Genomic DNA, 25856 nt, shown 5'->3' with positions numbered 1-25856 from the left:
AGAGAGTCTAGCAGGAGGAGGCCCTGAGATTATATTTTCCTGTCTCTCCTGGACTCGTTCCCATAGGACAATGATCAATGGCCCCATGAGGGGAGGCAACAGGTCACCTGCAGCATGCTCTGAGGAGAATTTTGCCTGCCTATCTCTTGCTCTCTTGAAAATTTTCTCCACAGGGCAGTTGGCGGGAGTAGGCCCTGGTGTCTTTTTCACTTGCCTGCCTCCTTCCCTCTCCAAATTATACTAATTTGCCAACCTGCATGAATATTTCTGTGTGTGTTCATGTAAGAAAAGAGCTGAATGAATGTCCTAGAATCTATGATGGATGCCTCTGGATACACTGAATGGTGGAAGAAAAGCAGCTGAAGACAGAAACTGTTGGGCAGATTATTCAAGTGTCCCTATTTTCCAGGGAAAGTCCTGGATTTACAGAAGCCATCCCAGTTTCTGATTTGATCCCAGTGATGCCATCCCAGTGATGCTCTTGTTTATTCATAGGCCAGAACAGAATTGAACTGAAGGATTCAGTCAGCCTGCTTATATAGAGCTCCAGTACAACGTAACTGTAACAATTTTCTAAAACTATCCAATCACTGAACCTCACTTTTGATCCCTTATTTGCATAACTATCTACAGTATCCCCTGCTGGCCCAGGGTGAGAACTTCAGTACATAACAGAGACCTCAGCTAACTAGCCAGGCTAGAGGCTTTGTGCCTTATCTTGTGCTAGGAATTAGTCCCAATATTGTAAACAACATTCCTAAGTGTCTACATTTGACAAGAGAGTCCTTTGTTTCCTTGCCTAATGAATAGATAATGAAGGAAAGACCATACATGGTATAATTAGTATTGTGTTGTAACTTTAGATTGAAGGAAGTTTATGCATACCTATTGCTTTAACAGATAACAGCTATGTATATAAAGCAGGCCCCACCCTTTTGGTAGCCATTATTGAGCTAGCCTCAAATGTTAATTTTGCTACACCAGAATGTCACACTTGTCCTTAGGATGTCCCTGTTTTCATCAAAGAAAACATACCTCTAGAAGAGGTAGAAGTCATCCCATTGTTTAGCTCCATAGCCTGCAGAGAAGGAGGAGGTAAAGATGACTTTATATGTGAGCAAAATTGCCTACCCTCTTTTGTTCACCAGGGGTGTTAACTTCATCTGAGCCTGGAGGGGGAGCCAGGCTGGGGATTAGAGAAGGGGGCCATCTTGTTGGGATGGTGAGCCAAGCAAGTGAACAGCTGAGGAGTGGCATGAGTCTAAGGACCTGGCAGAAGAGAGGAGGTGGGGCAATGCAGTTGGTTTTTTTAATCAGGGCCTTTCTTGGAAGTAAGTCACAGAAAAGGAAGAGGAAGCAGAGCCTGGAGGAACAGGGCTGTGTGCAATGATGAAGGAGAACAATTAAATTACAGGAAACAAACCAACAAATTAAACATTTCTGATACTGCTTGCTAAAGGTGACTGATCAGCAGAGCAAATCATTCTTTACAGAGTGGCCAGCTTTTTATCTGCATCTTTAGCATGCAGTCTATGGTCTTTTCCTGGTCAGTTGGCAACCCTAATTCCACGCCTTTTCATTGGCCCTACATACCATGTAATCATAGTTATGGGGAGCCCTACAGAAGGAATAATTATAAATGGATCTTCACAGCAGTGCAACCGTGTGTGTGTGTGTGTGTGTGTGTGTGTGTGCGCGCGCACACACACACACACACACATTCAGAGAGAAACAGAAAATAATGCTTTGCAATTACAGTCCACAGCTGCTGCAGTTCCAATATGCTTGCTCCACACAGGTGCAGCTATTATGACAATGAATAGTACACATTAAAGGTGCCATCTATAGGGGTAATAATACTAGGGTTGAAGAGGTATTTTCATTTTCAGCCTAATGTTAGGAAGGAGAGAGAGAGAGAATAATGTAAAATAAAAGAAGGCAATTCACAACCATCCCTGATGGTTCAGCTGCTGCTTAGAAACATTCTGGTTTCAAAGAATTCGCAGGTAATGAGTATTAGGCCAGCATGTGAAAATCAAAGCACTAAATGGTTTAGAGGTGATTCCCTTTTAGCATCCAAAGGAGAAGGCAACATCAGGATTCATACCAAAGAAATGTCATCCTGTAAAATACCTTGGCAGAGTGCAGCCCAGGTAACACTGTAGCCAGAGTGAATAAATTATTTCCACAGCTCCACCAAAGGATAAATGCCGTATTTACTAGAATGTAATGTGCACCTTTTTTCTGCTAAATTACATCACGAAAATAAGGGTGTGCATCAGATTCGATGGCACATTACATTCAAGTAAATATGGTAAGTGAAGAGTCTTTAGAGCTTAATTTTTAGCAGAAGTCATCAGGGCTCACTAGTTTTCGATGCCAGGGATTAACCCTGGGGCATTTGTTTTGTATTACATTTATGTCCCAAGTTTCCTCTAACAATCTTGGGGCAACTTACAAGGTTCTACTCCTCTTTCCTGCATTTGAGTAATTCACAATTTATTCATTTGTTGTCCAAACTGCCCTTCATCAGTTATGATTACTGGGCCATTTACCATCTAGACATCAGTACAGCAAAGCAAGAAAGACCCACCAGCATTTTTAAACCTATATTAAACACAACCATATTTTTTTTAAAATGCAGCTGATCTCAATCAGAATAATCTTTTCTGAAAGTCCATCTGAAGAGATAAATTGGGAACTGGTGCCAAAAACCAAGTATTGAATGTGCCTTCAAATAATAATAATAATAATAATAATTTTATTATTTATACCCCATCCATCTGGCTGGGTTTCCCCAGCCACTTTAGGCAGCTCCCAACAGAATATTAAAAACACGGTAAAACATAAAATATTCAAAACTTCCCTAAACAGGGCTGCCTTCAGTTGTCTTCTAAAAGTCAAATGGTTGTTTTATTCCTTGACATCTGATGTTCCACAGGGCAACAAGAAGGGTCTCCTTTGCAGACAGATCTCCATACATAAGCAGGCTGATATAGGAAGTATTCCACTATTTGGCTTCTAAGTTGTTTAGGGCATTATAAGTTAACATTAACACATTGTATTAGGCTCAATAGTATACTGTATTGGTAACATGTGCATACCCTGCCGGTGTTGTTGAAATCTGGCAAACTGTGGCTAAACTTAGCTATAATTTGCTTAAACCAAGCCAATTTCAAACCAACAAAGTATAAAGATGGCTTGTGTAGGATTAAAACAACAAGGTTTGAATGTACTGTAACACTAAACTGCAGTTAATCAAAAACAGAAGAAAAAGTGCTGTGGGGTGGGGAGCATGAAAGCCCAAAATTCACACATGGCTCATTCCTATTATGACAGGAAAAGCCATGGTTTAGCAGGTCATCTGAAGAGAGCCATTTTCTCACTGATCTTTACAGTGGTCTCATAAAGGCAAAGCTGGAGCAAGGCTGAGGTAGTAGCTTGCCAAATAGTATCTAGTGAATTCGTGACTGAGGGGATGTTGTAAATGGTATTGCCCATAATAATCTCTAATGGCTTCTGAACGTCAGAAGCCATTTGTGATAATTCCCCAACTCTCCAGCCAAAATCCATAGCTTTTCATAAAATACCACTTTATTTCATGTATCCGGAAGAGTTTGCCATCTCAGATTATGAGCATACTTGTCGTTATGAGAGCTTCTAGCCCTCATTTTAGAGATCGGTGGTCCAGAAATGTTAAGCAGTTTACTAAAGTGTTCATAGGCCACCTTTCAGGATACATATCCTCACTCACAAGATAGCATAAAATGCATGAAATGAAGAACAAGCATAAAATGCATGAAATGAAGAACAAGCATAAAAATCAAGATAAAATCAAAACAACTATCTAAAAGACAACAAATGCACAGCAGATAAAGCCATATTGTTATAACTCAGCTAAACATTACAAAATAATTAAAAATAATTTAGGCTACAAGTATTGGACGGTGGAGGGGAACTAGATATGCCTAATTCACCTTATCCTCCTCCAACACTCTGTTGAGATCTTGCAGACAGGGTAGAAATTGGGGCAGAGGAATACTTTTGTTCTCCTGTCCTTTTTCCAGTGGTTTACCTCTTATCAGATGAGGGTAGGGAGAGCTGAAACAAAACCAGCTCTAGAGTTGGTGTGATTTATTTTGTAGTTTGGGTGTGTGACAGGGAATTGGGAAGGTTATAGATCCTTACGTTCCATTTCTTCCCTGGTCCACTCCCTACATTTTGGCATTGCTAGGGTCCAGGTTGCAGAAGGTGTCACAGCACTGGGGAGGGGGAATATAACACTGGATCCTCCCAGAGGTCAAAGCACCTCAGAGATGGTGTTCAGAAGCATCCTATGGCCCCTGGGATACCATCCCAGGCAGGGCCATAGGATAGCAGGGTCAACTAGAAAGTTTGCTGGTTGTTGCTTTTTAACACATTCACAGAAACCAAGCAGGTGGTGGATGAGAACACTAAAACTGACAGCAGACTAAGGCCACATTAGAGCACTATGGTACTACTTTAAACAATCATGGCTTCTCCCAAATAATTCTGGGAGCAGTAGTTAAGGATACTGAAAGTTGTAAGGAGGCCACTATTCCCCTTGACAGTTTTCGGAGTTCTCCGTAAAGGGGGACCCATTGTTAAACCACTCTGTAAACCAGAGCTTTCCAAACTTTTCATGTTAGCGGCACACTTTTTAGACATGCATCATTTCGCAACACAGTGATTCAGTTTTACTAGCAAACCAGTTTAAACTAACCCCTTTCCAGCCCCGTGAGGAGCACGGGGAGCGTTTGCGTGACACACCTACACATTGCAGCTGACACACTAACGTGTCGCGACACATGGTTTGGAAAGCTCTGCTGTAAACGGTAGTTCTGGGAGGGGAATAGGGGACTTCTAACCATGCTACAGCTCCCATAATTCTTTGGGTGAACCAGTGATGTTTAATGTGGTATCATAGCGCTTTACATGAAAGGTATGAATGTGGCCTAAAAAGCAGTTCACTGCATGCCATTACACATTCGCTAAAACTGTTCTCTGGATTCACAACACACGCCAGTTTACCAGAGCTGGCAGAGCAAAAGTGCCTTAAAGGGGCCTAAAATTGAGGGGAGGGTACATTACACTCAATTTGAAACACCATAGGATGTCAGCATAATGAAAACAAAACTGAATGGATAAGCTGGCTGGTATACTAGGAATGGGAAAAGGCAGCTGAACTCAAGAAAAGCCACTGGATAGAAGTAAACAGAAAGCCTGGGAAGCAACCTGGCAATAAACAGGGTTGCCAACTGGCTAGAAAAATGTGGGCCGCCCTGATAACCTGCTGGTGCCTGCACACTAAGCTACAGTTAAAAACACAGCTACAGAAAAGTTGCCAACCCAGCGACAACAGGGCAGCTGTGCCACATACAAGGTTTAGAAGGAATAGAGTTTGCAGGTTCTGTTCCTTATTTCCGAATGTCTTTGCACACCCTTGAACAGTAATACAAATGCACAGTATATCCCACCAATGGCACATGCTGGAATCTTTACTGTAGAGCAGCCTTCTCCATTGTTGGACCCTCCAGTTGTTGTATAACAACTCCTATAATTCCTGATCAATCACCATGCTGACTGGTGTTGATGGGAATTGCAAGCGAACTATATCTAGAGCCAGTTTAGGGCACCTTGGGCCTAGAGGCCAATCCTTAAGTTTCCATAGTAACTTCTCAAGGGAGGGTGGTGGAGACACAACAAGAACAACAAGGCCGTACCTGCTCATTGGCCGCATCCCCACAGACTCCTAACAACCCCACCAGTTCTGGTGGGCATTAGCCGCCATTGTTAAAGGGAAAAGAGGGTATTCCTTTTTTGTCCTCTCCCTATGTGTCATTATCTTGCGAATGCAGAGGTTTTTCCCCTCCGAATAATTAAATCATATTCACGAGGACAGCAGATTAATTGAATTTAAATTCCGAACGACTACAGAAGCAGAGAGGCATGAGTCACTAGTCCATTCTAATGAGAAGATTTATTAAGGACCTTTCTCTGATAGACATATAGAGCAGGGTTATAAATATTTCATATTCAATTAATTGAATTTTGCCCTCCGCCTGCGATGCTGCCCTGAAACGTTAATCCACTGGGAAATAAAATCTAAAACAAAGTAGGAAAATTTGATCATTGCAGCAGAAATGTTCTGCTACCTCAACCCCACCCCACCCCACCCCTGGCAGATGACCACAGTGCCTAGGGCAGAAGCCCAAGTGTCAACTGCTTCCGGATTTCTACAGAGATTGAAAAGATGACTGTTCATTAATTGAGCCGTGGCTGTATAAAATGGATGCATGTATAAGATCATAGGAGTCCTGCCTGATCCAAAGCAGATTTATAGACACAGTTGCAGTGTTGAGCAACCCTCAATAAATAGGTCACATAAACCTAAGAATCCTTGGGGTGGCTAATGTTTTTGGACAACAGAAATATTTTGGACTACAACTCCCATCAGCCCTGGTCACGGGCTATGCTGCCTGTGGCTGACAGAAGCTGAAGTTCAACAAGAACTGATAGGCCATATATTTTTCCCTTCCTGCTTCCAATATTTCAGCGTCATGATGATCCTTCATATATGAAATAATGTGCTCAAGTTTAAATGGATTTGATGCTTACTAAGAGCATGTCAACATGACAATGCAGCAGGTCTTACACTGTGCAATGGAACTCATTGCTTTTCACCAAGACAAGCCCTTCTCTGTAATGCTTAGGGTCAATTTGCTCTCCTCTCCCACAGACCGCCTTTAATGCAACATCAGAGCCTGTGTGTGTCCTCTGCCCACCGCTGCCATGCCACTCTTCTTTGGGCCTACCCATATTTACATCCAGCTGGGTTGACAGAGCAATGCCACAGAGACCAGCAACCATCGTCTCTGAGCCCACCCCACAAACACCATGATGCGACAAAAAGGTAGGTTGGCCCCAGGGGCAGACTTGGTACTATGGCGCCTTGAGCGAGGCCAAAATTTGCCCACTATTCCTTGTACTGTGCTGCACTTTGGGAAGCAGCTGTGAGTGCTCTAGCAGGGTCTCAGAGCACCTCCACCTCCTTCCCAAAGCTGGGCAAGTGCTAACTAGGTTTTGGGGAGGAGGAGGGAGGACTCTAGGACCCTGTCAGAGCCCTCTTGCCTCTTTCCCATAGCTGGGCAGGTGCTTACCCTCTCTGCTTGGCGCCCAGTAGGGGGGAACTGGGTGCGCTGCCCTAAAACCTTCTCTGTTGCCACATTTTGGGCTGGGATCATCTAATGAGTCCTGCCAGCAGAAGCAAGCACAAGGTCTTCCACTAGCACAAAGGGGTTTTTTGCCTGCTGCCCTCCCGCTCAGGCAGGCATAGGCAAACTCAGCCCTCCAGATGTTTTAGGACTACAATTCTCATCATCTCTGACCACTGGTCCTGTTAGCTAGGGATGATGGGAGTTGTAGTCCCAAAACATCTGGAGGGCTGAGTTTGCCTATGCCTGCCCTAAGGCCCCCACCCAATTGGCTCAGGGTAGGTTGGAGAAACCATAGAACAGCACCCAGGTGGAAGAGAGGGCAGGATGTGCTGGCAGGACCTCCTTAGCACCATGTTGAATTCCTACAATAAGGTAACTCACAGAAGGAAAAGCTTCCCATCTCCTCCCCTCACCCTACACACTCCCCTAAAAAAACTTATCTAGAAGATCTGGGAGGGTCTCCTGAACAATGGGGAATGGGGTACAAGGGGGCTTCTAGAGGAGAGGTTAATGGCCCAAAATTTGACTGAGAGGCTGGGAAACTTTCCTTCTAGTTAACTTCCTCACATTAACCTATTTTATGATCCAAGCCAGTAGGCTGATTATAAGCAACCAATTATGGTTCCAAGTTCTCCAACAAAAAGCTCAACGGGAGAAACAAAAGCAATTCCACCCTCCAGGCAGCTGTGCTCTTTGCACTCCATGCTCTTTGGGGAGAAGATGTCAAGTTGCTTTCAGCCATATGCTTTATTCTTTAGGAAAACAGCTACTATTCATTCTTCTGCAATGTTTTAGCAAGGATGAAGCAAGCATTTATCTGAAGTAGCTGCTGAGACACCGTTTTAATCTCATAGCAACATCATAATCACTTCCCAGAAAATAAATCTCTATCCACACATAAGGTTTTTTGGAAGATGTCCCAGAGTGTATTATAAAGTTCCTTGAAATCATAGCAGTGGTTTCACATCTTAAAATATTCTAGCAAACATTTCTACTTCACCATGACTGATCCGAGATAAAACAAAACATGGTGGAATCTATTTTTAAAAAAGGAAGAAGGGGGATGTACATAGTTGGTCCCAATAAATTAATGCAGAGTTGGGGGGGGGGGTAAGTAAACTTCAGAGAGTTTGGGAGTTGCCGTTATCACAAGAGGTCCTTGAAAACTCAGGAATTGTAGCCAAGGATGGGGGAGAAATTTAGTTTGATTTATATTTCAGTGTGATCCTCCGTTAAGTCACACTTCCCAAAACAATACGCAAACCAAAATGTAGCTATTTATGAAATTCACACTTCTCTGAATATTGTGGTGCAATTCTCCACCAAAAACCTGTACAAAAAAAAAGTTATGCTAGGGGAAAGGGCCTTTACAAATCATCACCACTTATTTTACTAATTAGTCACCTTCATGAGGATTTTTTTTCTTTTTAAAAAATTGCAGACGCATGCAAAAATACACAGAAAATGAAACAGGAAAAATCAGGAACAGAGACAAATGAGAACTGACAGATTCGTCCATTCCTAACTCAAAGGTGGCTACCTTGTAGATAGTTGTGCTGCAGTCAGCAAAATTATGACAAGGAGACTGAAAAGATCACTTTACCTTACATGTACCTGTCTGTATCCAGAGGTCTTCTTCAGCAGGCCCCAGTCCGCCAAATGGGTGCCTCTGCCAAGTGAATTAAGGGAAAGGGTGACCAGGGAGAGGGCTCTTTTGATGGTGGCACCCCAGCTGCAGAGTGCCTGCCACAAGTCTTGCTCACCTTTCAATGTTGCTTTTAATGATAGTGCACTTTATATTTTCAGTTGTCTCCCTTTCTGCTTTGGTTGGGGGGGGACCCCAATTATGCAGCAAACTGTTATTTTCTGGTATTGTGTTTTTAATTGCATGCCACCATTTTCTTTGAAAGCCACCCAGAGAACTGTGTTATATAAATACTGCAAATAAAACAAAAAATGGTATGAGAGCCACTCCCCTAGAGGCACCCACCCAGGCTCCTGCTGAACGGACACACTGCACTGCAGTTTTATATATACCAAGCCCTGGGCACAAAACAAAACAGCATTCCAGAGACGAGTTTCCACCCATAAACTCAGCATTGTTCACCATCCTGTCATAGAAGGGTCTGAAAAGCAGAGAAGTGTCAAGTTCTCCCCTTGCTGTCCCAGCTCTGGGAAGAGCTCCTAGGATTCCTTCCTTCTCCAATTCATCTCCTACAGCCAAGACTGGTCATAGAATCATAGAATTGTAAAATTGGAAGGGACCCTGAGAATCATCTAGTCTAACCCCCCCTGCAATGCAGGAACACATAGCTGTCTCATACAGGGACCACACCTGCGTCCTTGGTGTTATCAGCATCATGCTCTAACCAATTAAGCTGTCCACTGCCAGATGGATAGCTGCACAGGGAACCGACCTTTACACACCGCCTCAGAACCTGAAGATGCAAGATGGTGCAAGATGTAGCCATGGACATGGACATGCTATGTGATCTGATGGTGAATTTGGGGTGACCCAATGCAAAGATCCTGAGGATCCATGTGGATCCGTGCTTTGTAACCACGTTTTTGCACCACTGTGACCCTAGGCAACAGTGGGTGTGTGATTTTTTTGGTGCAAGATGTAGCCATGAACATGCTATGTGATCTGATGGTGAATTTGGGGTGACCCAATGCAAAAATCCTGAGGATCCATGTGGATCCGTGCTTTGTAACCACGTTTTTGCACCACTGTGACCCTAGGCAACAGTGGGTGCGTGATTTTTTTGGTGCAAGATGTAGCCATGAACATGCTATGTGATCTGATGGTGAATTTGGGGTGACCCAATGCAAAGATCCTGAGGATCCATGTGGATCCGTGCTTTGTAACCACGTTTTTGCACCATTGTGGCCCCAGGCCACAGTGGGTGCGTGATTTTTTTGGTGCAGGCTGTAGCCATGGACATGCTATGTTATCTGATGGTGAATTTGGGGTGACCCAGTGCAAAGATCCTGTGGATCCATGCTTTGTAACCACGTTTTTGCACCATTGCAGCCCCAGGCAACAGTGGGTGCGTGATTTTTTTGGTACAGACTGTAGCCATGGACATGTAATGTGATCTGATGGTGAATTTGGGGTGACCCAATGCAAAAATCCTGAGGATCCATGTGGATCCGTGCTTTGTCACCACGTTTTAAATGGGGAGGGAAGGAAAAACACAGAAGGACAAGAAGCACAAGAGGGATGTGCGGAGAAGCAGCTGGCTAAGAATGCAGGGGAGGAGTTTAACGGGGTGGGGGGGAGGAAAGGAAGGCAAAAGTCCCCCCCCCAAGCCAGCCCTCTCTCTCTTCCACCTGCGAGTCCCTAGAGCACGGAGAGGAGGAGGTGGTGGGCTGGAGCCTGCACGCAGTGTGACTAGGAAAGAATTAGAAGGAAGGACTCGATCCTTTCCTTAACCCTCTGCTTGCCAGGAGGGCAGGGGATTCCCTGCTCTTTGTTGAGTTTAAGCAAACGCAGCAACAGAAGCGGGTGGGCAGTAAGACCCTGAGGCAGAATGTAGGAAAGCAGCAGCTTCCGCCTTCCCTCTGCCCGACCGCCCGATCTGATTTTTGCCTGATTTTTGCCTATTTTTGCCCCTGCGCTCCGGCGAGTCAGCTCCAGGGACCACACATTCGCTCAATAACACGCACAGACATTTCCCCTTACTTTTTAGGAGAAAAAATCTGCGTGTTATAGAGCGAAATTTACGGTAATAATTTTCTTAAATTATTGGGGAGGCGGAGCCCCCCAAACGATTTTTTGAGGGGGCTCGGGCCCCCTCAGGCCCCATGGAGTCGGCGCCTATGGGTACTACTGCATATGGCTTTGCAAGCATAAGGTCTGAGGTTCAATCCCTGGCCTTTCCAGGTAGGGCTGACCTCTGCCTGGAAACTTGAAGAGCTGCTGCCAGTGTTGACAAGACTGGGCTAGACAGACCAGCTGTCTCAGTAAAAGGCGATTTCCTAGGTTCCTCTGGCATTGTGCAGCCAGCATCACAATGTGGGAACAAGAGCAAAAGCTAGGCGAGTTTCTCTCTGTCCCTTCTTTCCCGACTCTGCTAATAATGTTATGAACTTCTAGCATAGAATCATATAATTTTAGAGCTGGAAGGGACCCTGAGAGTCATCTAGTACAAATGCAGGAATCTTAACTAGATCATATCACATCCCAGCCTTCAGTTACCTTTTTCTCCAAACTTAAAAACCCCCAAATGCTTTCAGCTTTCTGTGTTGGAAAGGTGCTCAAATCCAAACAGGGTAAAAGGGTGACGCTTGATACTACCCCTTGCCAAGAATGATTTTGAGTTCTTCAATTTTGTTTTAGGGGTCAGCAACTGGCAACTCCTGAGGATAAATCCAGTCTTTCCCCCTGAGATTTGTCGATCCAAAGGGGAAAAAAGAGCAGAAACTCTGACAATAGGATTTGCTGGCTGACAAGCAGAAAGTTGTGCTCCTTTACTGCTTTTCCACACCCTTCTCAGAGTCGCTCCATTGCTTCCCAACCACACAAAAACAGAAGCATTTCCTTTATCCATGGCAGGGAAATCTGTGGGCAAAGGATGATGGGAGACCAAGCCTAATAGAAGCTCAGTTAGCAGAGCATGAGACTCTTAATCTCGGGTCATGAGTTCAAGCCCTGCATTTGACGAAAGGTGATGACCCTCACAATCCCTTCCAACTCTACAATTCTATGAATCTAAACATCTGGAAGGCTGCCAGTTCCCTGCCCTTTCGGATAATTAAAATCAGCTCAAAAACTAAACGTAGATTGGACAAGTGTGCGGCAGTGGCCACTAGATGTCACCAGTACCATATGCTATTTTTAAGCCAGCTCTTTTTCCCAATATGTGAGAAGTCACATTTTTGAAAGGGAAGCTTTTTAAACTTGTGGCATTTAGATAGATCGCTTTTTAAAAGGATCTGACAAATCAAATAAATTTGCTGTCTATCAACAGCAAATAGCCAGGAGACCTAAATGGAACTGGCGAGTTCAAAGGCAGACTGCAGCTGCAGCAGAAAGGAAACATAGACCAGGCCATGGGGGGGGGGGGGAGTCAACTAAGTTTTGCTGAGAGTAGATTCACTGAAATTAATAAGCATGGCTAAGTTTGGTCCACTGATTTCAGTGAGACTACTCTTGAGGAAATTTAGCTTGAGTAAATAAAATCTGTCGATAAGGCAGTCAGAGGTTGTAGCCAGACAAAAACACATGAACATAAATTATACCTAAGAATCATACATAAAAATAAAAACTTGATAAACAATCAATAAAGCATACCCATAAAACAGAATCTTAGCTCTCCAGCAAGTCCACGTGGTTTTACTAATTATTCTGTTGCTACCTTTTCAATTATTTTTCGTATATTGTGATCCACCTTGAGTGTTCTTATAATGGAAGGATGGGGTATAAATACTCAAATAAATAATAATTCAAAAAATGCTCTTTGGATTTTAAAAAATAATAATATTTATTTTAAAAAGCTTTACAAAGCTTTGCGCTTAGAATCCCTGGATTGAAGAACAGGATGAAAATGTCCCAAATAAATACATAATATGACCAAACAGCAATTAAGTGATAACAGACAGCAGCAACATTGGTTCCCAAGGCATTCTGCTTCACTTGCACCTTTTAAAAGGTGATTTAATGCTACTCTCACATTGATCATTTGATCTGGAAAAGTCCAGCTCATTAAGATCAGAGCTTCCCCTCGCCTTTCCAACCAGAAACTAGAAAACGTTTTTTCATCACTCAATTTTATACAAAATTTTAATACCTTTCCCACTGTAAAACAAAACAAAACTATCAAAGCAAATTCAGCTCTGAAGCATCTAGCCAAACAGGAATTTAAAAGAACAGATGTGTGGGTGCAATGTGGAACCCACTTGGGCAAAAGTGGGTAGACAGGTGCAACAGGTGCAACTACGCGCCTAAGTAGTAGACAGGTGCAACACCCATGTCTTTTACTACCAGGGCACTCCATCCTTGAGGTTCAGTAGGCTTTCTGAATTGGGACAGGTTATAGGTGACAAGGTGGGCAGACAGAGGGACGCACTTATGAGCTAAGAGTAGATGGGACAAGGAGGCAAACTTACAGGACAAGAGGTTTGCATCAGTTCCATTAATTTTAAATTTATACCGTTCCCTTCATAAAGAAAACATATTATTTAAAAATGGAAAGAACAAGGATTAACCATTTACGTTTTAAAAACCTAAAAGCATTGTTTTGAATATTAGGAAGCATATTCCAAAAAGGTTAAGTCAAGTGCTTCGCACCAAGTTCCCTGAGTTATTTTCCAAGTGCCAAAGTCATTTATCTTTGTTCGGCTATCATGAAATAATGAATGCAGGCAACATTTGAAAGGTTTGTAGTATCAGGAAAAGATTATGGAGTTCAGTGGCAGTGGTGGTGGTGGGGAGAAATCACCCAAACTCAGCATAGAAAACAGGTCTAACAGGAAATGTTCTGGAAAAGCCTGTAATTCTCTTTCAAACCCTGTCTAGTCCACATTTCTCACCTCAGACAGTCTATACCTGATTTAATATCTGTATGGGCAACCACAGCCAGCCTGCTCCATGATCTTCCCTTTCCTAATGCCTAGTCCGTCACTCAGCATGCGCTTCGTTTGTTCTAGGTTAATGATTCTTAAAACATTTTACCAAACAGGACCCACCCATGTAAATTTCCCTTTTGCATGGATGTACTGTCTATGTGGGCCTACTGGTCCCCACACCTGTTGACCATGAATCACAATTTTTTGGCAGCTTTTGGTGCATTCAGGAAACCCACCCATGAAATTCCTCTCAACCCACCATTTGGGAATTACAGGTACACGCTACAAGTTACTTTTCACCTTTAATCGTTTTATGTGGGGGTGGGGGAAGAAAAACATTTTGATGCTTAGGGCACCCATCTGCTAATGTCAAGGTGGGCGTCGGGGTCAGGTCAGCCATAACTCAGTGTTTCCCAACCTTGTGCCTCCAGATGTTTTTGGCCTACAACTCCCATCATCCCTGACCACTGGTCTTGCTAGCTAGGGATGATGGGAGTTGTAGGCCAAAAACATCTGGAGGCACAAGGTTGGGAAACACTGCCATAACTCACAAGATGTCAGTGAAGTGAACGCTTTATACAAAGAAATAAAAAACAGCTCAGGCTGAGTCAGCACGCCAACTCTTCCCAGTAGATTTTGCCTGAATGATGCAGTTGTGGGGAGTGAAGGTCTTCCCACATTTGCCTACGTATCCTCCTCCCCTGGGACCTTCCCTAGCAACCTGAGACTCCTTCATCTTCCTCTCTTTGCTCTGCCCTCTTCGTTCCTCTTTGGGTTCTGGGAGACTGGGGGGGGGGTGAGACTCCCTGGCTTCTTCAGCAGCCTGCCTGATCACTGCCTCTTGCCCCCCCCCCCCACTTGAGCCTCCTTTCCTGCCTTTGACTCAGAACTTGTCTCTGCCACGGCATCTCCCAGCTCACTAAACTCTGTTGCCTCTTCAGCTTCCGACACCTCCTCCCCACAGTCTGCTCCCTCTGACCACTTGCTGTCATCCCACCACCAGTCCCCTCACTCGGAGCCTTCTTCCCCTGGGGCTTCCCTTGGGGGTTCCCCAGCTAGTGCCCCCCCACTCCTCTGCATCTAGCCAGTCCATGACAGGTAACCTCCAATTATTATCTTTCCCCTACATCAAAAGCACTGGATATTTAAGATTAACTTTAAGAGATGATAGATGTGTGCAAGAATTTAAATACATTAAAGACACTCCATTATTCTCTTTAGTTTACAAAAAAAATATATTATCTTCGCCCATCAAGGATGTAAACATTACCCAGTAACAAGTCTTAACTGGTAATCAGTCCATTTCCTTTCTGTCCATTTAAAAAGTTTCTTAAATTAAGCCACTGCAATGATGTATTGCTCGTACCCATTTTTCCAGCGTCTCACAGAAGAGGAGCAACAATTCCCTTTTGAGGTATCATTTTGCTTTCTCGTTTATGTCAGAGTTGTGTGTGCCTTGAATGGGAAGCTGCTGCCTTTTCATGTGTTTTTGAGATCTGATTGGAAGGACCAGCAACACAAGTACACATAAAATGTGCATATGAAAGTACAGTGACCTGGAGGGGACAAAGAAAGAAGTAGCAAGGAATATAAAGCAAGTGGAAGTCAGGTTAAAACAACCTATAATGATGAGTAGTGATTGTATTTCACTGAGATGCAACATATTGGGTTGTAGCTCTTCCTGGACTACTAAAGCAAAATATTTTGAAAAGGGGAGCAGACCATTATGCCTCTCAAAGCAATAACTCAGGATTTCTAGAAAGTGCCCTGGTCTATCTGCCAAACCTAACCTTGTATGTTTGGGCCCTGAGTTGGAGATTTAATAAGTCTACACTCCATCAAGAGTTCAGTTTTAAATTTTCACCACATCCTACTAACAAACATTCACATGGAACTTCCCTCAATGTTGTTCTGCACCCTTCTTCCATCTACACAACAACCTGCCATCGCCATACACTATGAATTTTAAGGGAAGGAACAGATATAAAAATAAAATTGCTGAGTGAACTTTCCAACTTGGAATGAAACAGATGCATTGCCCCTTCTCATTCCTTTCAAATATTTGCATCAAAGGCCCAAATATACATTTCAAATATTAACTGAGCTTCCAAAGGTGACACAGCTAGCAAATATATCCTGTTTAGCTTTCCTTCAAACCATGATGAAACATCACCCAACGTGGACCACAGGCTGGCAAATCTGAAAAAGCTATGGCCTGATGCAACCCCAATATTTTTTAAAAAACAGCTATAATAATAGGTGGTGACTTACTTGTATAATTTAATTGTAGGCTCAACAGCTAGCAGAACAAATGGTGCAACGGTATAGCAGACAGAGAGCTGAGTTACCAACCAGGTCACAATGTCATAGCCCCTTTTGAGAGGCTTTGGGGAGACGAAGAAATGCCGGAAATTGTTCCTGACCTTTAAAAAGGGGGGGGGGGGAAGAAGTTTAAAAGCAATCTTCACATAATGGCTGCTGTCCTATCCACTTAATCATGATGAGGTCTGGTATACCAATAAGGAATATTTGGTTTCTTCTTTCCTCTTACTAAATAAGAAAGAAGTGTCTCAGCAAGAAACTGAGGAGAACAGCAGCTGAACAGACCTGGAAGAAGTGGCTTAGGCTGCAGTCCTATACACACATATTTCCTAGCAGGCATGCATAGGATTTCATTGTAAAGTACAAAAGGCCAAAGCCAATGCAATAATTAGCATGCAAACAAATGCACACCCACCATCCCAAATTGTACAAAGCAGAATACCAAACTTACATAAATGTCCAGGAACAGTCACAGGAGAGACGACAAAGAGAGGGGAACCATCTAAGCTACCACAACTACCAGGAACTGCAGTCAAATCCTTCTCTAGTTTCTGATTCTTTAGCAAACACTGTTGTCAATTTTTTTTTGGTAGGAACATGTTGATGATATATGATTTCCAGGAAGTGAATTTCCTTTTCCTTTTGGACATCTTCCCATCAAGCAATTACAGTGGTACCTCTGGATGCGAACGGGATCTGTTTCGGAGCCCCGTTCGCATCCTGAAGCGAACGTAACACGCGACTGCATGTCTATGCATGCACGGGTCGTGTTTTGCTGCTTCCGTGCATACAAGTGACGTCTTTTTGACTGTCTGCGCATGCGCGAGCGGTGAAACCTGGAACTAATGTGTTCTGTTACTTCCAGGTCGCCGCAGAGCGCAACCTGGAAACGTTTAACCTGAAGCGAGTTATGACTGTACAATCATGCCTTTGCACCCTGACTGGTCCTGCCATGTACTATGTGTAGGAGTGGGGTCTGAAATTTATAACCAGGCACAATAAGCCTACATGGATGCTGCGGGCTCCCTGCTTGAGATCTCCATCCCAACCAACACAGAGAGAGTGGTGGGAGGTTGACAATGGGAGCAGGGATAGCAAGCATGGCCCATAAATAGGTCAGTGTGAGATAGCTCAGAAAATGTGGGGTTTCAGACAGAGGCAGGTTGGTATATTCAAGAAAAAAACTCTGAAAACCAATAGGACTCATGCCCACAACCATGTTCCAATGACCTGAAGAGAACTGAGTGTGAATAGTTACATTGCAGATTGCACCCATTTTAAAAAAATAAAATGGAAAGGAGATACATACTGCTCTGGCTGCTTGTGTCATAAAGATCCCAGTGACAAATGTAAAATAATATCCGGGGTAAACGCCATGCCAAACAGCTGACAGAAGAAACGTTAAAGCTGTAGGGTACTGAGGAGCTCTATCATAGCAGACGCTGAAAAGAAAAGCAAAACCAAAATAATAGCATGTGCAGACAATACATGGATTGCATCTCAAAGGCTTTCGAAGCTGACTTCATAACTACGGCAGAAGGGAGGCATTTCAAAAGCATACTTATATGAGAGGACAAAATTGACTTCCCCCAGAATGGCAAAGCAGCAACCTTGGTTTCAAATCCAAACTCTTCTTCTTCTTACAGTTGCTCTTGTCCTGTTGCTTTTCCCCAGTGAAAACTGCTCTTTCTTTAACGCTTAATTGGAGCAAACAGCAATTCAGGTTTCTCCCAGATCGACGTTTGCACCGATTTAGAGCTAGAGTGTGAATTTTTCCCTAGGAAAGGAATGGGGCAAGGGGGAAACCTATGCTAGAGGGACGAACCCTTAGTGTAGAGATAGGCTTCAGTGACAAATGTTAAAAGCCCTCTTAAATGTATGGGCAGATGGGGAGGGTTATCAAAGCACTGTAAAAGCACCTCGAGTACATTGCTCTTACCGTTTGAGCCAGGCAGTGGTTTGGATATTCCAGTTTTCTACATACATTTTAAAACTCGTTGCCATCTAGGAGAGAGGAAAGCCCCACACATTACTGGTCTGCATTCATGTTAAAAATGTCAGTCCAACTCATCCTCTCCCATTGGATTCAAATGCTTTGCCTGTGCTTCTTTCACCACCCTAGAACATTGGAATCTGTTTATCTTAAATAGTACACAGAGATGAGGTTTGCAATTTATTTTAAAAGATAAGAAGCATAACCTTTTTACACCAGCAAAACCCTAGATGGTAAATCCAGAGGGTAATGTTTGTTTTACAGCACAATTCTAACCATGCCTATTCACATATAAGCCAAATTAAATTCAGTGGGCTTTACTACTAAATTAGGATCAGAATCCATCCTTAAACTGTTTGGATTCTCACAATCCATATTTCATTTAAAATAATAATCTCTTGTAGAGAATTTATCAGTATATTTTTTTATGTGAAGGGTAAGATTACTGCTTTTTACAACAGAACTGTGCATAACAAGAAGCCCTTGCTGAAAATGTCAGATATTTGAGTTCAAATTCTTCAAGTTAACAAGCCAAGGGTGAGACATGGTCATGAGTTTCTCTTTAAAAGCAGCAGCAGCAGCAGCAGCTTTTTTGTGGTTTTACACTTTTTTAAAAAAATAATATTTTTATTAAGTTTCACAAAAGTTAACAACAATAAAATTAACTCAAATCACAAAAACCAACAAACGCACACATCAAAAATACAGACAAAAAGACAGAATAACAAAAATAAAAAAGACATAAAAAAGAAAATTAAAAATTAAAAAAGACTCTGTTTCAAATTAATAGCCTTCCAGATCTTATTTTCCTTGCTTCCACCCGCCTTCCTTTCATGTATTCCACTTTAAAATTAGTTCAGCAATTATCATATTATTCAAGTTCATCCTTTATCCTTCCCTTTATACTCTCATTTATCTTAATCACTAGAACCCCTTCATTTCATTTACAGTGCCTTTAGCATTCATAAATTTTACAATGTTTTTGTAGATAAACTTTAAACTTCTTCCAGTCCTCTTCCACCTGCTCTTCTCCTTGATCTCGGATTCTGCCGGTCATTTCTGCCAGTTCCATGTAGTCTATGACTTGCATCTGCCATTCTTCCAGGGTGGGTAGGTCTTGTGTCTTCCAGTGCTTTGCGATTGTGGTTTTACACTTTTAAAATTTAATACACACACCAAAAAATGTTTCTGATAATCTAAAATACAAAATAACTTTTGTTTGCATGCATATCTGTGTAGTAATAAGACGTTTTCACTGGATGTAATTATCTTTTCAGGCTCATGCTATTCCCTTCTCATGATGTCTTCTTTTAAACTTACCTCAATGTTCCTGATATTCAAATTAGACAGAAGGTCCCAGTGGAAATTGCCTGTCTTGTCAACACCACTGAACCCATAGCCAGCTGCATTGTTGACTGCATCTGCTATAATTGCAAAAAAACAAGTCTTAGGCTGAAATCCAAAGACCTGCTTTATGCATGCTCAAGGACTTTGGTGTTCCCAGTGGGACCTTTAATTCCAGCACATACACATACACACACCACAAAGAGAGAGACTACAATGCCATATGAAATTCCTCCTGGTTTAAAAGAGCCTTCGTTTGTGGCATGGAGAGCTGCTGCTTGAGCTCTCCATGCCACAGACCAAGATCTATTTTTAAAAACAACAGGAGCTTCAAAACCCCTTTGGGTATCTGGAACTAGTCACAGAACCACAGAACTGTAGAGTCGGAAAGGACCATGAGGGTCATCTAGTCCAACCCCCTGCAATGCATGAATCTTTTGCTCAGTTTGGGGCTTGAACCCATGGCTCTGATATTAAGTCTCATGCTCTACCAACTGAGAACAGAAGCAGTGTTCACTGCGGCAGAAGCCACAATTTCATAAGAGTACTGCATAAAATGTCAGTACACAAAATGACTACCTGTGTAAGAAGAACATAATGGGTTGAATCCAGAATAAGTAAGTTGGAACTTGGGTCCCGCTGAAATCAAGTTAACAATTATGAAGTTGAGTTGCTTTGATTGCAAACAAAAGTTCAAGTCACTTAGTCTGGACCAGTGACATTTTATTTAGAAACTCATCCCACTTTATTTAGAAATTAAGAATGTAATGCAAGAACTTATGACGAGCCTCCTGGATCATGACAATGGCCAATCTTGTGCAGCGTCCTGTCTGCATATTGGCCAACCAGATGCCTGTGGGGGAAATGCAAGCAGGACCTGCTCCCCACACCCCACTCTATGGTTCCCAGCAGCTGGTATTCAGAAGACAGAGCATAGCCATCATAGCTAGTAGCCATTGACAGCCTTACCATCCATGAATTTGGCACTACAGTCATGAACCCAATATTACAGACTTCTTTTTTTGGAAGACGCCTATGCATGAATTTGTTTTATGTGTGTAGATCAGTGCACGCTGATCAATGCAAAGTCTTCACAGTAAGGCTCTACAGTGGTACCTCGGGTTACATACGCTTCAGGTTACAGACGCTTCAGGTTACAGACTCCGCTAACCCAAAAATAGTACCTCGGGTTAAGAACTTTGCTTCAGGATGAGAACAGAAATCATGCTCTGGCGGCAGCAGGAGGCCCCATTAGCTAAAGTGGTGCTTCAGGTTAAGAACAGTTTCAGGTTAAGAACGGACCTCCGGAACAAATTAAGTACTTAACCCGAGGTACCACTGTATTCTGATGGTGTGAGTACAACGACGACCGGTAGATTCCTATCTGCTGCAGCCTTCATCCGCCTTCACAGCTGTTGTAAGATACTGCTTATTATCATCCGCCTATTCTGCCGTTGAGGATTTCTTGGATCATTCTTTGTCTAGTTCCTCCCCTTTGACCTTACTGCCTTGGGTGACCCTGCTGGGAGTATGAGACTCTCAACTGCTTCGCTCATAGGGTCATAGGAACATGCAAGCCTACTCACCACAGCAAGGTGATGATGCAGTGAGTGACCTTCTCTCACTGTTCAAACCCTGTTTATGGAAGACAATCTTATTCGGCTACAGGTGATTGCCAAGAAAAAGAAGATTATCGACTTCTGCTACAGCATCTCTGCCTCTGAAGAAGCAACTTCAAAGCTCTGATCGCCCACTGATTAAAGCCACTTCCCTGGAGCTTGCGTTAACAGAGCACTTTTGAAGACTGGCTTCTTAGTTTCGATTCCAACTAAAGTTCAGCAGTTAACATTAGGACAAAAATGAACTTATCTCTCCCGCCCCCCTTTCATGAGCAGAGAATTCAGTAATTGACTCTCACACAAAAGCATGCCTGTCCTACTTCACAAGCAAGAGCAGCAGCTATATTTGATCAACAGGCTATTCTGTGTCACTAGATAAAATTTGTTGAGAAAGCGAGGAAAGGCCACTGCTGCCCAAATGATATTTTGGTGTCCAGGACGAAGAACAATGAGAAGTCTCGCCCACAGCCATGCAGAAGAGGCGCTGCTGTCCCCAGAAAACCACAATGCAAAGCAAAATGTTGTTTACAGCCCTGGTTGTTCCAGACACCCAATTCTACATTTTTATTTCCAATGTAAGCAGCTATTCTCCAATGTCTTCTCTTCTCTGCACAAACCTTTCTGTGCTGCACTGCACCCTGCCTGTGGGACAGCTCTGGTGTGGACTACACAGGTGGAATGGTAGGTGGGAAGCGGCAGGTGTCCCTGGCTTTAGATAGTGGGGGGGGGGGCTGGGGGGCTGCTGATCCTTTCCAACACACACTTGGAATTAGGGATGTGTGTCAATTTGTCAATTTCAGTCTCTCTCAGTTACCCCTTTTCCCAGTCTTTAAATTGGTTCTCCACATTATCCCATCAACTTGCAAATTTAATTGAAAGAAGTCCTTATGAAAATTCAACAGTATTATACTGCACATTTCTCCTAATACATACATTTTTTCAAATCAATATTTCCTAAAGTAATGCATTTTCTGTATGCTGTTTTCACTATGATAGGCCTTTTTATGCACACTTTATCCTAGCGAATGCATTCTTTTGATACAAATTACTTGAAGGGAGAACAGTACTGCAGAATTCAGAGAAGTGATGATTTCAAAAGATGGCTGTATTTAGGTTCATGAGTTGTCCCAGAAAGTGCAAATTAAGCAAGTTTGCTTTTAAATGTGAATTAAATCTAAGTCCCCTGCCATCCTTACCTGGAATAGTGATATATGACATTCTAGGGAACTGAAAAGGGAAGGGACAGCCTAAAGAATGTAAGCATGCCTAAAGAACAGTAATTCTTGAGATATGTCCCATATATTGGGACTTTTCCATGCCTTATATTCTTTACATTTTGCTCAGACTGGTTAACATTTGTGTCTCTCTAAGTGACTTTTCCCCCTGAAATGTCCAGCTATGTCGTGCTGCAGCAATGAAAGTGCTAGCACGTTTGCAAAGCTAAGCTGTGTCCAGGATGGTTTCAAATTGCATTGCCGGTGCGGGTTGACCTAGATGACCCTCAGGGTCCCTTACAATTCTACAGTTCTATTGTTCTATTCTACTGCCCTCCCTTCAGATTGTTGTGATTTTATGGTTGTATATGGTATTGTCAATGTATAGATTGTAGCCAGCCCTAAGATATAGGGCAGGTTAGAAACAAAGGGTGGGATTCAACAAATGAGCCCCACTAGCAGAAGCCAGTGCAGAGGCCCCTACTAGTGCAATGGGGCTTTCTCCCTCTCTCCTCCCCCTGTATGCCCCTACTTGACTTGGGAGTGGGCTTGGGAGAACCCCAGAACAGCACACAGAGGAGGGAGAAGGGGGAATGTTCCATCTGGCATGCAGAAAAGCTTGCACTGGCTGAACTATTTTCCTAGCAGTTCCTGGCATCCCTCCCATGACTACTTCTACTACCAATACCCTAGCAGAAAGAGTAGCAATTCCTCACACCTGTTCCACGAGTTTATATGCACAGATATAGCCATGCTATCTGAATGTCTGAAAAGAAACATCACTTCAACCTCAAGAATGTGTATACATTTTTTAAAAAAGAAGCAGTATATAAATCTTACCGAGTGTCCATGCAAAGTAGTATTTTGGCTTTGAAGCTTGCATGGCAACATATAGGAAGCCAAGTCTGGACCAGAACGAAGACTTGCTGATGAACTGGTTATCAACAAGATAAGTCGCCGGGAAGCTCTTGGTAAGGGTCAGGAACAAAAGCAAAGATACAAGTGTGATGGAAAGTTTGCGCAGCACAGCTCCCTAGAAGAAGAAGAAAATGAGTGCCATCAGTGGTGAGAGAAGGCAAAATGTTTCTCCCCTATAAAATACTCAGAGGTAACTGGCCAATGAAAAGCATCACCCATTGCTTACACTTACTATTTTGCAAAGAGGAATTGGTAGCACAAAAATGGAGTGGTTCATATTTAACCCCGAGACTAATCACAAGGCAAGTAAGAAGTTTGCAGCTGTTGAGGGTGGGAAGCATTGCACACAAAACCATAAGCTCCCACTATGCACTAGTGAAGACAGTGCAGAGCACAGCCACCTTTGTTCACTGAACACCATTTTGGTAATGCTGGTGTTCCACTTAGGAGTCATTCTTTCTTGCAGAATCAGTGCCAGGGCGAGTACAGCAAATATTGCTTCAATAACATTACTTTCTTGGACAGGTGCACCCCCAAACAAACAGGTGAAATAAGCATCTATATCCCTGGAAATTTGCTTGACTTCAAGCATCTCTTGGCTGCTGGGATCTGTGCAGACACTAGAGGGGAGGAGTTTACTGAAAAATAGATTATGGAATGTTAGAAAAGAGGATGCATGACCCAGAGAAAGCAAGTCCATTTGTCTTGTGAGGTCAGATAGCTTCTGCCTCCCCAACCATCTGATTACCCTTAGATTTGGCTTCCTAGGGGTTCAAAGCAATGGCGCTTTGATGATGATGTCATAGTTATTTTATTATTTGTATCCTGCCCATCTGACCGGGTTACCCCATGACACCACTGTTGGCCTATGACAGTTGTAAGTTTGGACAATTAAGGTGGAACAGGGGAAAGTTACAGAGGAGACGATTGTCAAAACGTTGAAAGCTGCCCCAAACTGACACAAAGGAGTAGAATATGAAAATATATTATTTGAATTTATGTCCCATCCTATCAAGTAGCTGAACGGATGAAATTAAAAAGTATTTAACTACAGCAGCAGCTGCTGCAAAACAACTGAAGAGTTTGAAAGTAAGTTCTTAGTTCTTTACAACCTACCACTGGAGAAGGATCAGGGAGTGCAGCATGACCTTTTTGCTTCCAGCTGACTTCTGATAACTTCATCTGCACATGTCTCCCTTCGATGAAGGCTATGTAGTCCTTGAAATTGCTGCATGGGCCAGCTATGATACTCAGGAAGTTGAGCTGATAGCTCAGATATTCCAGTAATGAAGGTCTTGTTCTACCAAAACAACCACACAATAATTATTTCAAAATATGATTTTTAAAAAAAAAATGTGGGGGAAGCGGAGATTGTTTACTCCTTTAAAAGTATTATGGTTTTTCCTCACTGGGGAGCAATTCTGAGCGTGGAAGAAGTTGGGTTGAACACAAAGTCACTGTATTTCTATGTGCTTGTTTTCAGGGCAGTGGGCATGTGTTCAAGCTACTTCTGGATCAGTCTGTCTTTACTCAAAGACAACAAAATAATATATACACAAGACACAAAGTTGATATGACACAGGAGATCCATGATCAAAGCCTCCACTAGGCATGGATAGATGGGTCTATTTCTGGTCTATGTCAGTTTTGCATGTGCTCATTTATAAATTCATCCCATTCTATTGCCACGTGAATCAGTGCTGTTGCTGTCTTTCAGAAAAGCTACATATATTTTTTAACCTGGAAGAACTCCTGCATATTAAGCCACACAATGAAAACTGCCACTTAAGCTATTCTATATAAACACACATAAACAATACAATCCAGGTGTGGGTTTTTTGGGGTGGGGTGGGGAACAGTTCAGTAAAAGAGATGCTTTCTTACTTTATAGCAAGCAGGTTTTGTTCAGCAGTTAGTTCTTCAGCTTTCCGGCCTATTCCTAGCAAGAATAAGTGATACAAGAATCAAATCACATGTTGGAGAACGATGGGGATGGTACATATAATTGTCAAATATGCTGCTAGTGTTAGCAAGTATATGAATAAATACTGTGTTTTCACACATTTATTCTTGGCCTCTTCTCCATGGCCTACTTTCTTACATCACTTTATTACCAAGTTAAGAAACCTCCAACATACACAAAGGGCCTCACCAATCAGACAATTTTCCACCCTTGGCAATGAATGCGTGTTTCTTTCTGAGTTGTTCTGGAAGATGCACAAGTCCTTATTTCCATGATTTTAGTTTTTCTTCCTTCCCCACTCTTAAATAAAAACAGGAGCAAACTACTGCTTAGTTCTGTACTCAAGTGGAGGGGAATGGGCAAATGTTTTTTGAGAAGCAATGTGAGATAGGTAAGATTCCATAAATGTGACCTAGTTATCGAACCAAGCAAGAGAATCATGACGACCGTCAGGATCTCCATACTAGACCACAAACCTGGAATTTAGCAGATCTGGTTACGAAGCCTTAATTCTCTTCTAAGTACTGTATAGAGAAAGCAGCAGAGCAAAAGGTGGTGGGTGGGTAGGTGGGTGGGTGTTTCAGCTTTCCTTTCCTATTGTTAATTCCAAGCAAAGACTGCCAGACTAACTGCAAAAAGATGACTTAATATATTGGCAATTTCAGCATAAACTTT

General features: G+C 42.8%; 1 protein-coding gene and 2 long non-coding RNA genes across 5 annotated transcripts in view; 1 reads left to right on the top strand and 2 right to left on the bottom strand.

Moving 5' to 3' along the window:
• LOC310848276 overlaps positions 1 to 25856 on the bottom strand; it is a 160576-nt gene that overhangs the window by 98513 nt on the left and 36207 nt on the right. The gene's annotated exons all lie outside the window — the stretch shown is intronic.
• Positions 1 to 25856, bottom strand: part of MBOAT1 (membrane bound glycerophospholipid O-acyltransferase 1) — a 42169-nt gene that overhangs the window by 1557 nt on the left and 14756 nt on the right. For 2 of the 3 annotated variants that reach the window (XM_083746968.1, XM_083746966.1), the window contains 9 exons: positions 25103 to 25157; positions 24335 to 24518; positions 23141 to 23333; positions 19444 to 19547; positions 18070 to 18134; positions 17440 to 17572; positions 16080 to 16231; positions 14356 to 15364; positions 12706 to 14210 (listed from right to left, as the gene is read on the bottom strand). In XM_083746968.1, coding sequence (XP_083603094.1) covers positions 15226 to 15364; positions 16080 to 16231; positions 17440 to 17572; positions 18070 to 18134; positions 19444 to 19547; positions 23141 to 23333; positions 24335 to 24518; positions 25103 to 25157 — 1025 coding nt within the window. In that variant the 3' untranslated portion in view covers positions 12706 to 14210; positions 14356 to 15225. Of the gene's footprint in view, positions 1 to 12705; positions 14211 to 14355; positions 15365 to 16079; positions 16232 to 17439; positions 17573 to 18069; positions 18135 to 19443; positions 19548 to 23140; positions 23334 to 24334; positions 24519 to 25102; positions 25158 to 25856 lie in introns of those variants that run through there. The other variant, XM_083746967.1, reaches the window with a different exon arrangement.
• The window catches only part of LOC310848266, a 28919-nt gene continuing 3799 nt past the window's right edge, over positions 737 to 25856 (top strand). The window contains exons 1-2 of the long non-coding RNA XR_014566249.1: positions 737 to 1286; positions 6761 to 6934. This is a non-coding gene — a long non-coding RNA (uncharacterized lncRNA). The remainder of the gene's footprint in view (positions 1287 to 6760; positions 6935 to 25856) is intronic.

Source organism: Podarcis gaigeae (assembly GCF_964106915.1).
Source record: "Podarcis gaigeae genome assembly, chromosome: 7".
Lineage (NCBI taxonomy): Eukaryota > Metazoa > Chordata > Lepidosauria > Squamata > Lacertidae > Podarcis > Podarcis gaigeae.
This window is presented reverse-complemented; position numbering and strand designations above follow the sequence as displayed.